The following is a 20,360-nucleotide window of genomic DNA, read 5'->3' as shown; positions in this document are numbered from 1 at the left end:
GGCCAGTGTTAAGAGTCATTTGAACTGATGGGTTGTTGTGATGTGTTTTTCCTTGATGGTCAATCTCATTCTCATGATGCTTCAGCCCTCTCTCTGTGTTGACATTGCTGGGCTTTCACCTCACAGAGGAGCAAGACACAGCTATTATATGGATTACACAGAACAGCCAGTGTTATTGATGTCGCAAGTGCAGTAGAAAACATAATCATATTCCCATACCCCTCTCTCCTAAACAAGTAGACCCACCTTGAAACAAACACTCAATTGCCCCCACCAGACCAGACCCAATACTTGGGTCTCCTGATTTATCCCAACACCAACTCTCTTTGCTGGTTTATTACCAAACCCAACACTTACACCCAACCTGTCTACTTTAGCAACAGCAAAACGGGGGAAATCCTATGCAGTTTTGTTGTTCCCTTCAGTCAGTGCAATAGTATTTCCATGTGTGTGACGCAGCAGCTCCACCTGCAGTGAAGACCATGTTATTGCCCTTCTAGATCAAACCCAGCACTGTCTCTCCTCCATCTTTTTAAATGTCTTTGATTCTGTACATGTTTCTGAGGCCTTTGTCTATGGGAATATTAAACCAAGCCATCAGGTCTCTTTGCCATATCAATGTGATTCTCTCCAGTCACAGTAAGTTACTCAGTGAACCAGCCAGCCTATTGATCTCCAGTGTTCTGTCTGTCTGTCTGTCTAACATTACATGGGAACTCTATGGTATTCAGACATTTTAAGGACATTTTTATTAAATAAATACATCTAAATACAAGGCAAATTATCTATGTAGAAAATATAGAGTAAATATAGACATTTTATCAAAGTTGCTATTGTTATCTTTATCTTGATGAAACACTATCTTATCTGAGGGTAGACTGTTGATGTAGGCTACAGCAGACACACGCTGTACATGGAAAGGAGAAATACTTTGCTTGTTTTTTTCTGTTTGTTTTATTTACATGGTTTTACTGTACTTGTTTTTTAACCTACAAAAGAGACAAATGTTGAATCGAAAAATGGTCGAGTGATTTTTCTTCTTGTTCAACGTTGAACTGAATTATGGAATTGAATTATTAGCGCCACAACACAATAGATGTGGAACAAAAAAAATGCCTTTCAGATGTAATTATCCAGTATATCCCAAGAGTGTCAACCACTGGTCAGTTTCTGGCCTTCTCTGGGCTTACAGTTTCAGCTACATGAATACCATACAATCATCCACACAATCAGAGCCTCTCAAACGTCATCACCATAGAGACAGGTCATACACTGTAGTTGTGGATGAAGTGAAATAATAGCCATACAGAACAGGATTGGAGACGTTTGGATGTAAGATGTCCAGACACGGAATATGACGATCATATAGGAGGACATTGTGGTGTGTTCATGTCTCTCTTTTTCACTCCTCCATCCCTGTGCACAGCCAAGGGAACCATGGACGGTAGACCAGCCCAGATACAGAGCCCAGTCCTGGGTATAATAAGGGATGTGTCCCATTATTATAGAAAGAGACACCATGGATAAAACAAAGCACTATGATCACATTCTCTTCAATTGCAGTGTGGTGAAATGTCAATGATCTATCAATCTACCAGTGACCCAATTCTTTCAGTAAAGGTACATGTGCTGTATGTAATGGCAGGCTATGAAACGACAAGGCAGCAATGTTGACTGAGGCTACTGCCTGTGAGGTGGGAGGAGCTGGCGTTTCTCAGAACTGAGTTTCCTGGTATAGGATCTGCATATCACTGATGTCAAAGCACAGCTCTCATTTCCCCCTATTTTAGAAGTTAGTCTTCACAGCAGGCATTCAACACTGCATGGGATAAACACATGAAGGCAAATGGAGAAAGGTGTCAGTCCCCATCCAAGTCCTGCCTCATTAGCCCTGTTTATACCTGGTTCCAACCTGCTGCCTTTGTCCTGATCTTGTTCACATTCTGATTGTGCCCACATTTTTTGAGAATTGTAGACAATTAAAAGATGCATTGTGATCTGATTATGATCAGATCTTATAAGTGTAAACAGACAAGATCAGGATGAAGGGCGCATGTTAACAGCAGGTATAAACAGGGCTATTGTCACAGAAAGGAGTGGCATGCTGAGGAACAACAGTCTGGATGATAATCTGGATTATCTGCACAGTATTCACACCCAGATGGTTTCAGTGGGCAGAGCATCATAACGTCATACTCTGGAGCGGCTCCAGATAATGGAGAGAGATTAGGTTCTGAACAATATCATGGAACGGTACTGGATTCTGGACCACCACCACAGCTCAGCTCAGCGCTGTTCTTCACAGTTTTTCTCTGTCCTTTGTGTAGCTAGCAGGTCCTGTGTCATGTGCTCTTATTGTCTGAACTGAAGCCAGAGTCAGTCTCTTGCCATAATAATGCCAATCACCAAAGCCACATCTGTCTGGAGACTCTTCTGGACTGTAAGGAACTGTAACAAGCATACCATAATGATGTGAATTTTGTTCAATCAGCTTTTAATTTGTTGGCTTCCCATCCATGTCCTTGTTTATCGGAAGGGGAGACCGTTCTCATAATGTAGTTGGACAGCATTGTTGTTCTCACTACCACTGTAGGTCCTTATGCCAGCTCTCCCCGTGTGAAAACGTTAGGTAAGCACAAACACACCTCTCCCATTGCCAAAACAAGGGAAGGTCAAGTCAAGTGATCATACCCATGTCTGAAGCCAGTGTTGACAGAAGAAACATGGAACCTTGCCAGACCTCTCCCCAAACCCCTACAATGATATATTGATCTCTACCTGAATGCTTTGGAGTGACACCCGTTTCTTTTGCTGTGGTGGTCAGTCTGTCCCCGGGTCCACCCTCTCTGTATCAACCCCATAGGGACACGGAGTCAGTTCAGTGTGTATGTCAAGTTATACAGTACATGTCAATGTTTATTTTTTACCTTTATTTAACTAAGCAAGTCAGTTAAGAACAAATTCTTATTTTCAATGACGGCCTAGGAACAGTGGGTTAACTGCCTTGTTCAGGGGCAGAACGACAGATTTGTACCTTGTCAGCTCGGGGATTCAATCTTGCAACCTTTCGGTTACAAGTCCAACGCTCTAACCACTAGGCTACCCGCTGCCCCAATATCTGTGGCTGCTTGGCTGCGTTTAGACAGGCAGCCCAAATCTGATGTTCTTTTTCACTAATTGGTCTTTTGACCAATTAGATCAGCTCTGAAAAAGCTCTGATGTAAAAATCTGATGTGATTGACCAAAAGACCAATTAGTGGGAGAAAAACAAACAGAATTGGGCTGCCTGTGTAAATGCAGCCCTCGTGTTCCATTTAAAGCCAGTGGTACATTACAAAACATGTACTACGATGTAGAATATATTCTATGAGGGGACATGGCCAGTATTTATTGTAACACCTTTGTCACTGTGTTCACAGTACATTTGATTACAATGATCTTTATGATGTGCAATAGGAATGGTAAGGTGGAATAGAGAGTAAGATATTTTGATAAGCTATTGAGTCTTTGCTTTAAATGTTTGTTTTTTCCATCTGTATAGATCATGCCAGGTTGGATATGAATGACAGAGAAATAAATGGGAGAGAGAGAGAGATAGACAGAGGGAGATGTTGGATAGGGAAATAAATAGATTCGATCTTTCACTTCCTCAGCATCACTTTGTATTTTATTGACCTTTAAGTGTCCGGCTATTGACTGGAACCAGACGACTTGTTAACATGTCCCGCTTTCTAATGTCAAAGGTGTTAGATCCTCCACACGCACACTCACAGCACGGCGCTTTGCAGCATGATCAAATCATATTTAAAACATTGTTCAAAATGACATGTTGTGTGTTTACATTCATTAGGTATTGTCCTACAGCAGATTATGTAAACTCGCCCTCTGTGTATTCAGGTGGAATGAGCTGCACCAACTGCTTTGGGGCCCGGTTAATGTTGATCTGTCACAGAGCATCAAAATCATTATATCATAAGAAACATTTGACCTTTCTCTTGCCACCAAATCATGGCCATAAATGCATACCTCTCTTGTAAAGAGGAAGAAATCATGTCTTCTGTGACAGTTTTATCTTTGCAGCGGGCCACGGTAGCCTAAGCTTTCTGGAGGGATTTCATGTCAAAAAGATCTGGCCTTATAACAGGGAACCTGTTTGGACATACTGACCTTGACTCTGGGTTGTATTGGTCCAGAGGCTGGGGTCAAACAGTTAGAATGGCCACATGGGGCACATCATCATGCCAAATCACGAGTCCATTGTTCAACCTGTGTGCTGGCCTCTCTCTATCCAAACCCTTAAATCACACACTACCTCTTGAAGACATAGTGCTGGGAGGGAAATGCTGCGATTAGAAGGTCACTATAGCAACTGCCAGGGTTGAGATAAATAAGCTCCATTGTAAAAAGAAAGGGGGAGAAATCCCATTGGTCCTGCATGTCCCTGGGGGAGCCTAGCTAGATGCTCAGCTGCAGCACTGAAGATGAATCTGTTTTTTTTTGCTATGACAGTAAAACAGTATTGGAGTAGAGATAAAAAAAAGACATTGCCTTGGTATTTTTTGTCTTAGTGTCATCCTTGGGGAAAAGGTTTTGGCGGTAGTCTAGTTGAAGAGGTGCGTTCATAAATCACAACGGGGACAAGTCACAAATCTACTGCTCCTCTCGCTCCCGCCGCAGTATTCACAGTGTGTATTTCAAGCCGTGTGGTAAATGTCACATTTTAACAGGAGATCAATATAGAGAGTGAGATGTTTTATTGTTCATTGCCCTCTGTTAAACGTAGATAAGAAAATGTATGAGAGTGTGGCGGGTTATATAGGGTCTGAGGCTGTTTTGTGTTAAAGTTATTGTACCTCATGTACTGTGTAAGAAGACAATAAATGTGGGTTGTAATACTATGCTAGTTTATAATGATCCATACATGTGACTCAGTAAATGCACAATTTCTTAGTAAGGAACATCATCAGCACACTGGCTCGTCATTAAAAACAACCTGTTTGAAATGAGAAACAACATTCTGCTTGTGCTCTGAAGGTGAGTATAGTATCAATTCAGAAACATTCCACTTGAGGTTTTCTCATTAGCTTACATTAACCTTTCCAGTCAGCTGGTCCATGTGGAACTGTTGGCAGCTTCATTTGCTCTACATAAACATGTCTGACCTTGTCTCAGTGTATGTAGGGCAGAATTCTCATCACCACGGGGACCTATCTCTACTACAACACTGTTTCAACATAAAATGGCCACTTAAAATCGTAATTTTTTTTGTGCTTGAAATATTTAGATGTATAGTTCCAACGGTATAGAATAGATGTTTCAGCAATCTATTCCACAGAACCAATGTCATTCATTACTGGGGAGAGGAATCATACCTAACCTGACTGTTGTCAAAGTCAGGTTAAATATAGACTACAAAGAATCTCACCTGAAGTATCTTACATCAAAGGCAGAGATGAAGCCTTTATAATGGATTTGTACAGATGTACTCACAGCAATTACCACTAAAGAACAAAAGGCCAATTGCACACAAGTTCTAACCGATATTTGACTTCCACTTTTAACCCAACCCCTCCAAAAGACACACATACGGGTTTGTTGGAGAGGTGTGGGGGGCTGCCACACAGCAACCAGGGAGCTGTTGTTGTGGGGGGTTAAGGGCTTTGCTTATGGGCACAACTGAATGAATCTAGGATTTGATACCAGAAACCCTCTGGTAGCCAGCTCATTTCCTGCCCGATTTTTCCCTGTCAGTCCCAGAATTTGAACCGGCAACCCTTCAGTTGCTGGCTCACCTCTCTAACCACTAGGCTACCTGCCCGCCCCCCAGGGAGCTGCTACACAGCAGTGAGAGAAAAGAAGATGAATCGTTGGTCATTAAAGCTGCTTTAAAATGTTGCCCTTTGAAAATGCATGAGTTATTCTGTGACACTACTCTGACTCCTCTCTCCTTCGCCACATTTCTGACATGGAGGCAGAGTTTGGAGGGATTTGAGCAAAGTTTAGATATCTCTGTAGATCTTTATCCTAGCTCACGGGAATGATCTGTGGCGATGGCACCGCAATCAGCAATGTAGGAATATTTTAATAAAAGACATTAAAATGTTTGTATTATGTTTAATTACTTCATAAATCATGCAAATCAAAGATATACACAACAGCCTCAATTTAGATGCAGAGGGAATCTTTTAATTTGTTTACACAACATGCAAACGATTATCCAGTCTCCAGAACATTTTAAAAGATAAATACTGTGCTGTATATTGCATCAGAGTATAAATGCCCCAATATTTATCATGAAAATATGCACTTCAATAATACAGACATAAAGACGGAGATGAACGATGTCAAAACATAACACAAATATAAAGATCTGTGAATAGTCACTAAGCAAAAAACAACATCCAAACTAGGCCAAGGCATCTTTCTTGTTCAGTGACACACACATTAAATGTTGCGCAATAACTATGGACCCTGACATGGCATTAAATGGCTTCAGTCAGTTAAATAATTTGAAAATGAAATACATTTGCATTTCGTCTGACCAACATAGCTCAGTAACAAAGATCAAGGATACCCCATGGTTTTCAAGGACAGTAAGGAGTTTCTGATAAGGTACAGATAATTCAGCATGCTTAGGCTGTGGTCAAGAGCTCTTCATGGCCTGTCCAGCATGCAGGAAGCTCTTCAAACTCTTCAAACCTGTTCACCAAGAGACATCACATAAGACTGCTAGTCTGTCAGCCACAATTCAAATCTTTAGACAATAATGTCATTTTAAAACTCAAAGCGATCTCAAAAGGCAGTAACATTTCTGACATAGCTAAAATAGAGGAATGTTTTTTTAATTCTTCAAAATATGGATTTGTTTCATGTACTCTAACTTAAAATAAAATTCAGATCATCCATGCTAAAATAGTTGCCATATTTCATCTGAGTAGATGGCATGCCAGTAGTGTAACAAATCTCCTGATTAACTGCCAGTAATATAATCCCTTATGTATCCTCCATGATACAAACAACCCTCTTGATTATCCATGTGTTACTTTTGATGTCAACATTTACTTGTCGTCAAAGATCAGTCTAAATGGTCAAATATGAGTCTAAATATCAGTCAAAATCTCCATGAAACCATTGGTTTCTGATTCAGTCGGTGTACATTCGTGCAGACATAAAATTGTCTGTATTTGTGATAAGCTAACAATCAGTCTATTGCGTTTCCCCTCCTACTCTTTCCCATTCTTCATCAATCCTCACTCCCTCCCCCCTTCCATCCCCCCTAATCCCTCAGCTATCGACAGAGCCACTCCCCTTGTTCTTATTGCGGCTGAGGGGGAAGGATGATTTGCTCTGGGGCTGGGTCATCTTGCTGGCCAGGTGGACAAAAGGCTCGATGAGGGTCCTCCGGTCTGCCACAGACACCTCCCACAGACGCACCTTTTCTGTCTTGGCCCAGTGCTGGGCCACTTCCGAGTCCACTCTCCTCTGCTCCTGCATGTCCAGCTTGTTGCCCAGCACCACTATGTTCACCTGTGGACAGATCATCTCATCCATTTGGCACAGCCTCACATCACCTGGATATCAGCAAGTGGAGTGTGGTGTGTAGATAACAACTTTAGGACAAGACACACCATAACGAATGTCGCCACGCGTAGTACATAACCTGCTGGCTGTTGACGTGCGGTGGTGATTCAACACGTAGAACCATCAGGAAATTAACAAACAATAAAGGTGGCCGACGGTCTGCAGTCAGAGGCGATAGGACGGCCGTTCATCAGCAGGGTCTGTTTTGTCCTGAAGTCTGCGCTGTTATTTAACTAGCCTACACAACACTGTGCTTAACAACTACCATTGAAATCGATGAAAGTCCTTACCTCTTTCTTATCACGGTAGCGGTCAATGTCTTTCTTGAGGGCCTCCATGCGTTTGAAGGACTCCGTACTGTCGATGCTGTAGACCAGGACAAAACCGTCCGCAAAGGAGAAGTAGTGGCGAGGGAACTCCAGACCATCACGAAGACCCCGGGTGTCGTAGAAGCGCACTTGCTCTCGAGTGCCACGGTCCGTTTCTATGGAGCCAATATAGATATCCTCCAGGGTCTCCATGGGCTCTGAGCCTAGGGGGGGAAATGAGGGGAGCACTTTGGGATTTCAATGGGACCAGAGGATCTGTGTAGTTAAAACATCAACATTGTCCTTGATCTAGCTAGGTCTTACGAATGAATTGCTTACCTGCAATGTGATTGGCATACAGCAGTTGCTCCAGGACAGCAGTCTTGCCAACGGCAGTCAGACCACACACCACCACTTTACAACTCTTGCCCATGATGATGATCAGTCTCTTGGCAACTCAATTGAATAACAAGTCAGATGACAGATATATCTCTGCAGCTAGCAAAACACACACACACACTTTTTTCTTACAAGTCATATAGGTAGGACGTTTTCCCTCACGTAGCAGAACATGATATTATTATGACCCGTAGCTATCTAGCTAACGTTTGCTAGCTAGCTACATGCTAACGTGTAGCATGCATTTAGTTAGCTAACTATTCTATTTAAGTGATATTGTCCGTTGTTATGTTCGTACAGATAACAACTCAATTCAACATTTAATTTCCTTGCAATCTTTTTACCTTTAAAATGTAAATACAGAGCTCCCATAAATTCACCACTACCCCAAAATACTTCCTGTTTACAATGCTTACGTAACGTCTTCCTCACTACTTTTAGTAACTGAGACCTCTAGCGTACGATGGCGGTAAGACTTGTTTGAGCCACAGCCGCAGAGGATGGAAGACATTAACATGTTCTATTTTAATAGAGCGAGCTAGTTCAATGTTACTCTATTTTTACTGACAAGATAGCCTGTTCGATCATGCATTGTTTTACCCTGGCTGGGGGTCTGTTTCTGCTTTCTTGCCAATGCCAACTCCTGGTGGGACAAAAACTATTGGGAGAAAAACCCTTTTACTTTACGGCCGATCTGCCAATTTCTGTCTGTAGCTTCCGAAGTGTTTGGGCTACACACTGTTATGAGAAAGGTGAGTCTCACACGAACTCATACGTTTCTGTTGTTTTGATTTAGGACGTAAGCCTCACAACACTCGCCTGAAGGTATCCCGGTACCAGTTAAAACAATTAATGGCAGTATATATGGAAGTAGTTTAGTGCCTAAAAAAATGGGTTAAATATGTGTGTAATAAAATAAAAAGTTGCCTGATCTTTCTTATATCTTAAGGGTAGACAAATCAAAACAAACCTCATTTTGGCCTATGTTTTTCCATGTATAAATCTGTTATCCAATGTGTTTCTATGGGCTAATAGCAGTAAGGCCAAATTCAAGGTGTTATCAAAAAACATTTGTATATATATTTTTGATACCTAAATTGGTCCTAAAATTCCAAATCAAATATCTAAATGATCCTTGGTATGACCATCTTCAAACAATTAAATATGTTAGCTTAGTAGATGCTGGTGGACCAAAAAGGTTTTGGGACTGCCAGGTTTCAGTTAAAAATACAGGACTAACTTTCAATGATCGTCTTGTCTAGTTGTCAATCAACCCCCCCCCCTCCTCCTCAGTCCCAGCAAAATGGCGACGGTTGATGACTGCGATGTGACCATGGATCCTGAAATGGAAATACTCAGCGACGAGGAATTGGAGAGGTACGTTGTGGAAAATGTACAACAATTGTTACACATTCGATTTGAGTGTTCTCGTGCCATTGTCATGTTATTATAATCTTGGTCTGGCTAGTGTTGGTTTGCCTTTGCTTTGTGTCACACGGGAATTAGGCCTTGCTAACCGGTTAACGTTAGGCATTTCTCTTTTTGAAATGTCCATACCAACAAATAAAGTTGACTTTATGTTAATGTTACCTAACCAACAAAGTTAGTCACAGTTTGTGACAAAGTTTGCACCGTCGTGTGTTGTTATGGCTAGCTAACGTTAGCTTGCTATTGTACTAGCTAGTTGGCAAACTAACGTTAGCTAAGTAGCCTTTAGCAATGACGGTCGCAAAGCCTATGGTTAATGTTTTTGTTCTATATTTTTACCGAATGTGTTTCGCTAATTAGTTACTTAGCTAGCTAACATAGCTGTTGGTCTTGCTATGTACCCACGCACGACCCAGAAAAGTCCCCAAAATATTGCCCCACTCTGCCCACTGATTGTCCTCGCTGAGTGACGTTCTTCCAGAACATTCTCAGGTCTTGATGACCTGAACGAGATGGCTATAAATTGGGCTTTGCATGAGGTAACATACTATTGTCTGACATGGTCTTCTTGATATGCCTGAATGGTGATCCATTTATTTTACTGTGATGTTATCCGAGGTTGTCAACTAGGCCTAGCCAGATCCATACATTAATGACGCTGGGCCTAGCTAATATATTCCCACCACTAGTAATTCTGTCTCAACTTTCCTCTTGGCAGCAGTGGGGGCCACAAGTTCAACAACCAACCAATGTCTTGTGATATAGGGGTAACCGTCCTGTTTCCTCAAGAACATTACAAGGGCAAGGCATTTTCTTTGAAAATTGCCTTTATTTTCAGTTTCGCTTCATTGTCAGCTTTCTTGCTCTGATTGTGATCTGAACTGAAGCGTGGTGAAGATGTTGGGGCGGCAGGATAGCATAGTGGGTAGTGTTGGGCCAGTAACCTAAAGTTCGCTGGTTCGAATCCCTGAGCTGACAAGGTAAAAATCCGTCACTTGTAAATAAGAATTTGTTCTTAACTGCTTAGTTAAATAAAGATTCAAAGGAAATGGCAGTTGCCCTCTCCCTGGCTTGTCTTGCCATGTGCTCCCTGGTGATCTGCCTCTGTATTTCCCACTGAGCTCAGATAGCTGCTCTGTTTGTGAGCTGTGGCCACTACCTCTATTTCCATTGGCTGAGACCCCTCACTGCCTGCTGGTATGGCTCTTTCTATGTTTAGATGATTTTGCGCAGCTCCATACCCCCTCCCACCCGCACACCAAGGTTAACTCTTCCAGCATACATGTTTGGAAACAGTAGAATAGTAGTGTTCAGGAAGCAATCTGATAGTCTATCATAGACCTAGATTAGTCCTGGTCTACAACCAGAGTGAATTATGATTTAAAGAAGACCTTTCCTCCTAGTATTGTCCCTTGTCTGTTGTGTTTTGCTTGTCAGCAGTTGCGTATAATATGCAGTATCATGTAATATCCTACCTCCTTGCAGTCTGCGATATGGGCTAGGATGAAGTCATTGATTACTCGCCAATGCACCTTGAGGTTTTCCTCTAAGTCCCTTTTCACATTTACTTGGTCTATTTTGTCTCTGTGGATGATACAGTATGACCTGTTAGGGAAGTGAATTTGACCTTTTTTGACCGAGTACTTACATTATATTTTTGAGTACACTAATCCTAACTGCTAAATTTGATGATTTATTATTCAGTCAATAAAATAAAAAGTGTAATTTATGATTTATTTATTGAATCTGTAATACCAACTGGTTATATTATATCATGGAACCCAATCTTCAAAAAGGTAGTAACCTCAGCTGTGTGGCACTTGCATGTAGAAGCCTATCGCTGTGCAATGGCATAGCCTTGTTTTGTTTAATTTAGAAGACAAGACGCTATTATTTCCCGAGCCCTTATCACAGTCAAGACACCTATTTTATAGTAAAAAAACAAACATGATGTAATATAAAAATGGAACAGAATAATGCGAAGTGATTTGCATCTTGTGTCTGGACCTGTTATTCTCAGTGACAATTTGAAACGGGGAAAAAATTATTAATGGTTACAAACCAAAATATGTGTACTTTTAGTTTATTATGCCTGTTCCTTGGAATTTTCTAAATGGATGAACAATTCTACATTGAACACTGCATGTGGATTAATTATGGCCAGGGCATCATTTATGAGTAGGCCTAGGCGTAATGATTCTGCCAAAAATAAATATGCGCTTTGTCTTAATCAAACTGTTTTGGCATATTTTCAGTGTGGAACCCGTCTATCGACTTCTAATTGCAAAGCAGGGTGATCACTAACGTTACTTACCACAGCCACAAAGTTAAACCCAACCAGTTCCCACAATTTTGCTCTGGAAAATCAGATTTTAAACCTAACCCTTAACCACAGTATTTTTTTAGGGAGTCGATCAGCTTTAATATTGCATATAGATTGATAGTTACAATGTAATTGTCTGCATCATTTCCAATGCCCCATATATTTTTGTAAGTATATCTTATCTTTTTCAAATATATTTTACTTTATTATATTATCCTAACCCTACCACCCCTCCACCTAATTGGAGTAAACTAATGGATAACAACACCGAGTGTCGTTGAATTTTGGTACACCAGAATTACATTAATTTCCAATGAAAAGCTGCGTTTGCCTTGCAGCATTGCGTTGCAGTGCATTCGGTGTGGTGCATACATTGGAATTATCTAACGTATGCGTCAAACTGTATGTGTAGACTGCTTGACAGAAATGGGAACCGAAGGTGAATGTTGAACTTTTGTTGCATACATATCCAGATGATGCTGCGTACTATTTTGCACAATGATGCTGTCGGTGTGTTTGAAGCGTTAGGCTTCTACTTCCAGCTTACACATACTATATACATTTTACGGACACGTTGTATTTTACAATAGTTATCGTTTGTTTTTAATCACATCCTTCAGCTACCCTCAACCATTCCATCTATCTCTGAAGACCATAAAAAAAATGTTTCTCTATTTGCCATATCTTTTTCAGCTGTGTTGTTTCCCAGAGGTTCTGAACCTTTCTATTTTGTTCTACAGAATGTCATTTAAATGTAAAAAATTTGCTAAAAGTATTATTGATCGGTTGACGGACTTTTAAATTCACCTAGTAGTGCTATATGCAGAGTTAGCTCCGGGTAAATGTTGCAATTCTTCAGCCATTCCTGGACCTGTGACCAAAAACAATCTACATGTGGACAGTACCAAAACAAATGATCGAATGACTCTCTCTTCGAAGCGAAATCTGCACAGCTGGGATGGTTGTAACCCCTATGTGTGTGTGTGTGTGTGTGTGTGTGTGTGTGTGTATTGGTTGCAATACATTTTAATTAAACATTTCTAAGTTTTGAATCCAATGTCGTTTTGTGTATCAGTTCATTCACCATGTGCCATGGAATCGGTAGATCAATTATTTTCACTCTTGCAATCTTGGGCCAAAAGACAAGTACCTTATTTTCCCCCTTCTACTTGCCTCTTCCGTTTTTGCGGGAAGGCTGCAATTAGTTGGTTGTAATTTTGGGCTTAGCAGACATTTCAATATTTTTGCTAGCTGCATGTGACAACACTCCTATTTATGATAATATTTACAAAAATTATACATTGTTTTTATTTTTATCTATTAGTATATTTGAGTTTAAACCATATTTGTTCTGTCTTTTCTGGTGGATTAAACAGAAATTTCAAACAACTTTGTAAGGATTGTTTTAAAAATGGCAATATTTTGGAGTTCATTTCATTTTCAAATAACCAAAAGTGAGAATAAATGGGAAAAGGCCACACTGTTCACAGTGTGCCTAACCTTAAATTAAGACCAAATAGCTCAATTTTATTTATGAATTTTTACAATATAGCCAATTTTGGCTGTGGTGACAACCACAAAGTAGCCTAAGTGGGAAGTTATGCAATTATTCCAAAACGCGTGTGTAGAGGGAGCGGTCCGAATGCAGTTGAGTGAGACACGGAGGGGAAAGGAAATTTAGGGCGCGGAACTTTGATTCTTGTTTGTTTTTGGGGGGTTTTGTCCCACAAATGCACATGTTCAAATGGAACACTAGAGTCAAAGCAAATTAATGTTGTCTTCAAGATGAAATTGACCAAATAGTTTTACAGTATTTGAAAAAAATGTGATCGCTGGTTAAAGATGGAGTTTTGATGTCAGTTTGAGTACTCGATTAGTCATCCTGTCATTATGCAGTTTTACTCAGAACTCTCTCTTGGTTAATAACAAATAGCCTCATTCTCAAGCTCTTTCTGTCTTTTATTTCTCTGTGTGTCATCCAGGGAAGCAGAGAGCTTCAAGGAGCAAGGTAATGCCTACTACATCAAGAAGGATTACTCTGAAGCATTCAACTACTACACCAAGGCCATAGGTAAGAATTCCATCAGTGATATCAACTGCAAAGAATATCCTCTTTTATAGAGAGGGGGAACATCTTTGTTTTCTGTGGGGGAGAGGATCATCTATTCTTGTTAACGATGATTTTATTTATTTTTCCAATGTGTTCTCGACAGACATGTGTCCTAAGAATGCCAGTTACTATGGAAACCGGGCAGCCACGCTGATGATGCTGAGCCGGCACAGAGAGGCGCTGGAGGACTCACAGCAGGCAGTGCGGCTCGACGACACTTTCATGAAGGTAGGGTCCGCCACCAGGCGTAGCAGGCCTTGAATACCCAGCTAGCTCCTAGGCAGACAAGTTAGTCAGACTTTCCGGTTTGTCTCATCTCATAATACGTTTGGCAGTTGAATGAGTACAGCGGTAAGGTAATGGAAAGATCTGAGTCATGGTTTGTGGGTGGGTCTCCTACCTGCCTGTGTCAGTGTTCCTGCCTGTTAACTGTGAGTCAACTTTCCCACAGGGTCATCTACGGGAGGGGAAGTGCCACTTGTCCCTGGGCAACGCTATGGCAGCCAGCCGCTGTTTCCACAGGGTTCTAGAACTGGAGCCTGACAACAGCCAGGCACAGCAGGAGGTGGGTCAGACAGACAGTCTGTCTGGCAGACTAGGTCCTAACAGCAATGCATTGTAAAGAGCTAATTGTTCTACAGTAGTTGAAATCCTTTAACTGTGACAGATATTCCACGAGTTTTGCTTAGATTGAGGAAAACATCATGCTGTGTAGTGGCTTCCTTATATAAAAGCATAAGTTTGACTTCTTGTTCAAGTTTGGATCTATTTTCAGGTAAAGAATGCAGATTCTGTCCTGGAGTATGAAAAGATGGCTGAAATAGGATTTGAAAAGCATGACTTCAGGATGGTAGGCTCTTGGCTGCATGTTGTCTTTTATCAAGCAAATTGTTATCCTTATTTGGGGGAATGGGCAGATTGGTGCTAGATTTGATAGGACCGTGTTTCTTTCTCTCTGGACTGTGCAGGTTGTGTTCTGCATGGACCGTGCCTTGGAGTCGGCCTCGGCCTGCCATCGGTTCAAGGTGCTGAAAGCAGAGTGTCTGGCCATGCTGGGGCGTTACCCAGAGGCCCAGTCGGTAGCCAGGTAAACAAGACATTGTTGGAACCTGGAAAACAATTAAATAAAGGCAATTTCCCTAGCTGATGCACACCATTGGAAATGTGTGTTGTCATGTAAGACTTGTTTCTTTGTCGTCCTCTCAGTGATATCCTGCGGATGGACGCTACTAATGGCGATGCCCTGTACGTCCGCGGTCTCTGTCTGTACTATGAGGACTGTATTGACAAGGCCGTCCAGTTCTTTGTCCAGGCCCTGCGCATGGCCCCTGACCATGAGAAGGCTCGCCTGGCCTGCAGAGTGAGTCCTCCATCCACCTGCCACCAGGACTCTAGCCCTGCAATTATGCTCAACTAACCTGCCTAATAATTATGCTAATGTGGACAAATTGCCTCCATCCTTACCTTTTGTAAGAGGTAGCCACAGAACACTTTAGCCAATTCTGTCTCCACTACTGGCTTGCTGACACATTGAGGTTGCTAAGTGCTCTCTCTCTCTTCCACCCAGAATGCCAAAGCACTCAAAGCCAAGAAGGAGGATGGGAACAAGGCCTTCAAGGATGGGAACTATGATGCGGCCTACGAGCTGTACTCTGAGGCCCTGACTATAGACCCCAACAACATCAAAACCAATGCTAAGCTCTTCTGTAACAGGGGCACTGTAGGATCTAAGGTGAGGCTCAAACACACAGCACCAGGAGGAGAACCCCTCTCATCTGCCATACCATGTTGTCTTGTCTTATGCAGCCATGGTGTTATTGCTTTTTTGGTCCCCAGTTCACTTCGGCCTATTATTATTATTTTAGTCTTCATTGAAAGGCTCTCCGTTCGCATGCAAAGGAGGTATTGCTGTTTTATATTACACCGGGGTTGTTTTGCCTTTTCAGCCAGGCAGCTGATGTTTGATACATTTAGGTCCCTATAAAATGTGTGCATTTTTTGTTGTTGCCTGATTCCGTGTAGTGTTTTCCCAAATTCAGTTTTGTTTTTCCAGGGTTTGTTTTTTTATCTTCAGGTTTTCGCTCTCTAAATCACACTTTTGATATAGCATCCAAATGTTTTTATTATTGTCCACAACCATGCTTAAACCACATCAGGAGACCACATTTGAGGCCTGAAAAATCTAAGAAATGTGGATTTTTGGGTATACTTACTCTTTAATTCAACTGTGCACAAGCTAGGGACCTTTTTTGGTCACAATGTTTCTGTAGCGCTCATGTGATTGCAAAGTTTGTAAAACAAATGGCCGCTGGATTGATAATCCATGATATCGTTCTGCCAGGTAGGCAGGCATAGGCTACTTTGTGTGTTTTAATATTTTAATTGTATGTTTTTGGGAAAGCCTTTCCATATACCAGAGATCGTTGTCATGACATTAGCATCATCACTAACGGCTACACAAAGTGGTAGACATGCACACACACAGGGGCATTCCTGAGCCGTTGCCTCTTCAGAAAGTTAAAGGAAAATATGAATCACTGATGCATGTCTTGTAGTAATCTTGGACAAATTAATGCATTTTCTAATAAGTTCAATACATTTAGTTGATTTCCTACTAAGTAAAATACATTTGAGTGTTGTTGAATTCTGTTTTAAGTCTGGATTCTGTGATTCCATACGAATTCTTTGCAAAACAGATTTTAAAGGGCCTTATACCTGTATAACTCTGCTCAAAATGTTTCCTGGCAGCATGTGTAGCTTGTTAGATTGTAAATCCTCCAGGAAGTCACTCATATGGACCAATGTAGCACTACAGTACTGGCTGTGATGGTGGCCTTCTGCATGGGCACACTCACGCTCTCGCTCATACGTGCGCACACACTCACAGATGCTGCCACAAACTCGCACACACCTCTCATACAGTGAGGCCCCTCTGACTGTGTGTATTTTTAGCAGTGCTCTGCACTTTGCTTCATTTTCTCTATCTAGAACTAGGCCAGCTTTTTTTTTTTTTCTGTCCCAAGCTTCTTTGCACATTCCCCAGTCCCCTTACTCTCTTTTTATTTCCTTTTTCCCCTTTTTTGTTCTCTCCCAAAGCTGAAAAAAATAGACCAGGCCATTGAAGACTGCACAAAGGCAGTTAAGCTGGATGAGACCTACATCAAGGCCTATTTACGGAGAGCACAGTGGTACGTCAATCTACCTTAGTTTCCTAGCAATATGTCCGTAGTGCTTATTATTAGAGCGCCTGCAAGAATATGGATTTTCATTGGATATGGTTATGATCCCTCAAGCTTGTCTCTATATATCTCTGTGTGTTCAGTTACATGGACAAGGAGGATTACGATGAGGCTGTGAGGGATTATGAGAAGGTCTACCAGACAGAGAAAACAAAAGGTATGTCTGTGTCTCATTGGTGTGACTCAACCACCCCTCTCTCCATCCCAGCCACCACGCTACCTCTGTCTGGGTCCTGTTGCTTCACACTCCTGTTTTCCCCCCACACCCTGTTGTGACGCAATGTCTCAGGTGTCGGTCTCTAAGGGGTGGAATTACTGTGTAGCTCCTCCTGCTGTTACGGCGCTCTAACTGCTCTTGGTAATTAATAACCATCTTTGTCGTCTCACTCTTAACTCCTTTCCTTAGAACACAAGCACCTCCTGAAGAATGCACAGTTGGAGCTGAAGAAGAGCAAGCGAAAAGATTACTACAAGGTGCTAGGAGTGGACAAGAACGCCACAGAGGACGAGATCAAGAAGGCTTACCGTAAACGGGCCCTCATGCACCATCCAGGTAGCTAAGAGAGCCCATTTCTCAGTTCAACTATCCAGTCTGCTTTTTTTATATTAGTAAAATAATGTGTCAGGAGACGTCTTTCAATGCAAAGGGAAAATAAAACATTGAACTTAGTACCTTCTCTTATTTCCCCTGACTGACGGCCCTGGTTTGTCTCTCTCTCTCAGACCGTCACAGCTCGGCCAGTGCTGAGATTCAGAAGGAAGAGGAGAAAAAGTTTAAGGAGGTGGGCGAGGCGTTCACCGTGTTGTCTGACCCTAAGAAGAAATCCCGCTACGACAGTGGTCACGATCTGGAGGACGACACAGGCAACATGGGAGGTGAGGGCTGGAGATCAGCAAGGGGGAAGGGGCTGAAACTGCTAGAATGCAACAACAAAAAATTGCTACAATGCTGGCTGCTCCTCTGCTCTGTTTCGTCAACAAAAACAATAACAAAGGCGCTGGGGTGAAAAGTGCGCTTCCCCCCCCTTTACGTATTTCAGCTTTAACAGGGACTAAATTACTATTACTTGATTTAAACACCAACTGGGTTCAGCCATTTGTATTTTCAGAGCTGTAAACAGTTGTTTACCACGTTCATTTTACATGGTTAGTTTTGTGAATTTGTGGTGAGATTGTACAGGCTGCTTCCCTCAGCTGTGATGTTGATCCTCATGTGTTTCTGTCCCCAGCAGATTTTGATGCCAACAACATTTTCAAGGCATTCTTTGGTGGTGGAGGTGGCCAGGGCTATAGTTTCGAAGCTAATCAATGTATGTATACAAACAGCTGTAGGAAACAACAGTACTTTTTTTAAATGATTTAACAAATAATAAATTCACAATTCAGCCTATTTTAGATTCTGTTGAAATAATATACACTTTTGTTTTGTGTTGTAGCATCCGGACCAGGAAATTTTTTCTTCCAGTTTGGTTAATTGGAGGATCCTAGTACTTATACAGTAGCTCAATCATGGACTCTATTCAAATGGATTCACCCCCCAACTCCACCCTCATTTTAAATTTCTCTGGCTGTTCATCAGTTGGACTCTGTCATTACCTGAACGAATAATGCTGTCAAATCACATCATGCAACAAACAAATGACGCAAGGATCCATTGAAGACTAATACTATTTTGATATTTGGTTTAATTTTGTCAAACAATAAAAACATTGAAATTCAAATTTGTATAAAAAGAATGTTGGCCCAAAAAAGTATGAATCATAATGGAACTATTAAACGGGACTGTGCAGATATCTGGCCTTCTCAAAGCTCAGGCCAAGATGTGACTTCAAGATGGAGAAATCTGAGAAGAACCAGGGGACCTACAAACCTACATTTGACCTACTGTCCAAGCAGTATTCAAAGCATGCATATATTGCACAGTATTTAATGGTGCAAAATTCCATGGGAAACTGAACAACTTGCATGTTGTGTGGGCAGCCTACTTTATACCCAACAACCAAAAGATGACTTAGCAGCTGTGGATGATTGCTTAATGAAAGTGGTCATTTCATCATGTTATATGAACAGTTAATTATTTTCCATAACAGCCTGGGGTAAATAGAGTTAAATCCATAAACTACTGCTTAAGTACAGTCAGAAGATGGCTGTGCTGGTGTACTATGCCAGGCCTGTTGCCATCTTGTGGTAAGCTTCCTCACCACAGGTTTTATGTTTGATGTTGCCATTCACCGGTTGCTACATTGTACATTTTACTGGAATGTAAAGTGTTTATTTGTGTTGATAGTTTGACTGTTTTCTTATTTTATTTTTTAAATGTATATTTATTGTAAATTGGCTGTCTCAGAGCCACTACCAGGAGATGAGGATGCTCCTCTATTATGGAAAAGACTGAAAAAGGGCACCAACGAACAACATCCTTTTGGCACAAACTCAGGAAATGAATTTGGTTGTGCTTGCCATTTTATAAGATACTGTGTAGACATCTATATATTTAACTGGCTGTGTACCCTAGTATGCTGAACTTGAGCAACCACTCAGTCAACTAGTACAGTAAGTGCCATCTCACTCACAGCACACACAATGCATACAGTCTATGATTGGGGTTGTCTAGGCAAGCTGTCAAATGAGTTAACATCTTATTTTGCCCATGCTGTTTAAAAGTATACCCTATTATAATGTATAGGTTGTCTATGGGCTATGACCCTAGCAGTATTAAACTATTCAGGCCTGAGTTCCACTGTGTAAATTATGCAGCTAATATAAAAAAGAGCTTATCATACAATTGCTATGACATTATGGATGGTAGAGGTTTTGATCTTATTTTTAAGATCTCTTGGTGCGCTTTTAAGAGGAAGGCATCCCCATCCTGGACTTGCTCTCATGAAGCCCTCAACAGTCTTGACTATGGAGTCTTTATCCAACAGCCATGTAAATAAAGTAGGCCTCTTGTTCCCCCCTTCACCCTTCAA

General features: G+C 41.4%; 2 protein-coding genes across 6 annotated transcripts; one reads left to right on the top strand and one right to left on the bottom strand.

The window, feature by feature from the left end:
• Nucleotides 1-6,164: 6,164 nt before the first annotated feature.
• LOC120035844 (NF-kappa-B inhibitor-interacting Ras-like protein 2) lies at nt 6,165-9,347 on the bottom strand. Of its 3 annotated transcripts, XM_038982326.1 has the most exons (5): nt 8,633-9,347; nt 8,229-8,387; nt 7,872-8,113; nt 7,435-7,527; nt 6,165-6,699 (listed from the first exon to the last, which is right to left on the bottom strand). In XM_038982326.1, exons 2-5 carry the CDS (start codon nt 8,320-8,322, stop codon nt 6,694-6,696), a joined length of 435 nt encoding a protein of 144 aa, XP_038838254.1. In that variant the 5' UTR covers nt 8,323-8,387; nt 8,633-9,347; the 3' UTR covers nt 6,165-6,693. The 3 variants fall into 3 exon arrangements, with proteins under 3 accessions (XP_038838254.1, XP_038838246.1, XP_038838249.1); XM_038982318.1 differs by having other exon boundaries at nt 6,165-7,527; nt 8,633-9,322; XM_038982321.1 differs by having other exon boundaries at nt 6,165-7,527; nt 8,229-9,324.
• On the top strand, nt 8,830-20,352 carry LOC120035793 (dnaJ homolog subfamily C member 7-like). Of its 3 annotated transcripts, none has more exons than XM_038982310.1 (15): nt 8,830-9,040; nt 9,551-9,665; nt 14,022-14,110; nt 14,253-14,377; nt 14,601-14,714; nt 14,925-14,999; nt 15,118-15,236; nt 15,356-15,509; nt 15,717-15,881; nt 17,246-17,337; nt 17,472-17,545; nt 17,795-17,941; nt 18,112-18,264; nt 18,618-18,698; nt 18,825-20,352. In XM_038982310.1, the coding sequence occupies exons 1-15, from the start codon at nt 8,875-8,877 to the stop codon at nt 18,860-18,862; spliced, it is 1,707 nt and encodes a 568-aa protein (XP_038838238.1). In that variant the 5' UTR covers nt 8,830-8,874; the 3' UTR covers nt 18,863-20,352. The 3 variants fall into 3 exon arrangements, with proteins under 3 accessions (XP_038838238.1, XP_038838239.1, XP_038838240.1); XM_038982311.1 differs by having other exon boundaries at nt 8,834-9,040; nt 18,621-18,698; XM_038982312.1 differs by lacking the exon at nt 8,830-9,040 and having other exon boundaries at nt 9,533-9,665.
• Nucleotides 20,353-20,360: the final 8 nt, after the last annotated feature.

The sequence above is a fragment of the Salvelinus namaycush genome, chromosome 3 (genome assembly GCF_016432855.1).
Source record: "Salvelinus namaycush isolate Seneca chromosome 3, SaNama_1.0, whole genome shotgun sequence".
Classification (NCBI taxonomy): domain Eukaryota; kingdom Metazoa; phylum Chordata; class Actinopteri; order Salmoniformes; family Salmonidae; genus Salvelinus; species Salvelinus namaycush.
The sequence above is the reverse complement of the archived record's forward strand: the minus strand, read 5'-3'. Positions and strand labels throughout refer to the sequence as shown.

Excerpts from the sequence above, each read along its gene's own strand:
- LOC120035793 (XM_038982310.1), top strand. The coding sequence starts at position 8,875 with ATGCATTGTTTTACCCTGGCTGGGGGTCTGTTTCTGCTTTCTTGCCAA. Across the intron at positions 15,237-15,355 it reads GAGGCCCAGTCGGTAGCCAG|TGATATCCTGCGGATGGACG; the intron begins GTAAACAAGACA and ends TCGTCCTCTCAG. Across the intron at positions 17,338-17,471 it reads TATTTACGGAGAGCACAGTG|TTACATGGACAAGGAGGATT; the intron begins GTACGTCAATCT and ends CTGTGTGTTCAG.
- LOC120035844 (XM_038982321.1), bottom strand. The coding sequence starts at position 8,322 with ATGGGCAAGAGTTGTAAAGTGGTGGTGTGTGGTCTGACTGCCGTTGGC. Across the intron at positions 8,114-8,228 it reads GTATGCCAATCACATTGCAG|GCTCAGAGCCCATGGAGACC; the intron begins GTAAGCAATTCA and ends TTCCCCCCCTAG. Across the intron at positions 7,528-7,871 it reads GCTACCGTGATAAGAAAGAG|GTGAACATAGTGGTGCTGGG; the intron begins GTAAGGACTTTC and ends ATCTGTCCACAG.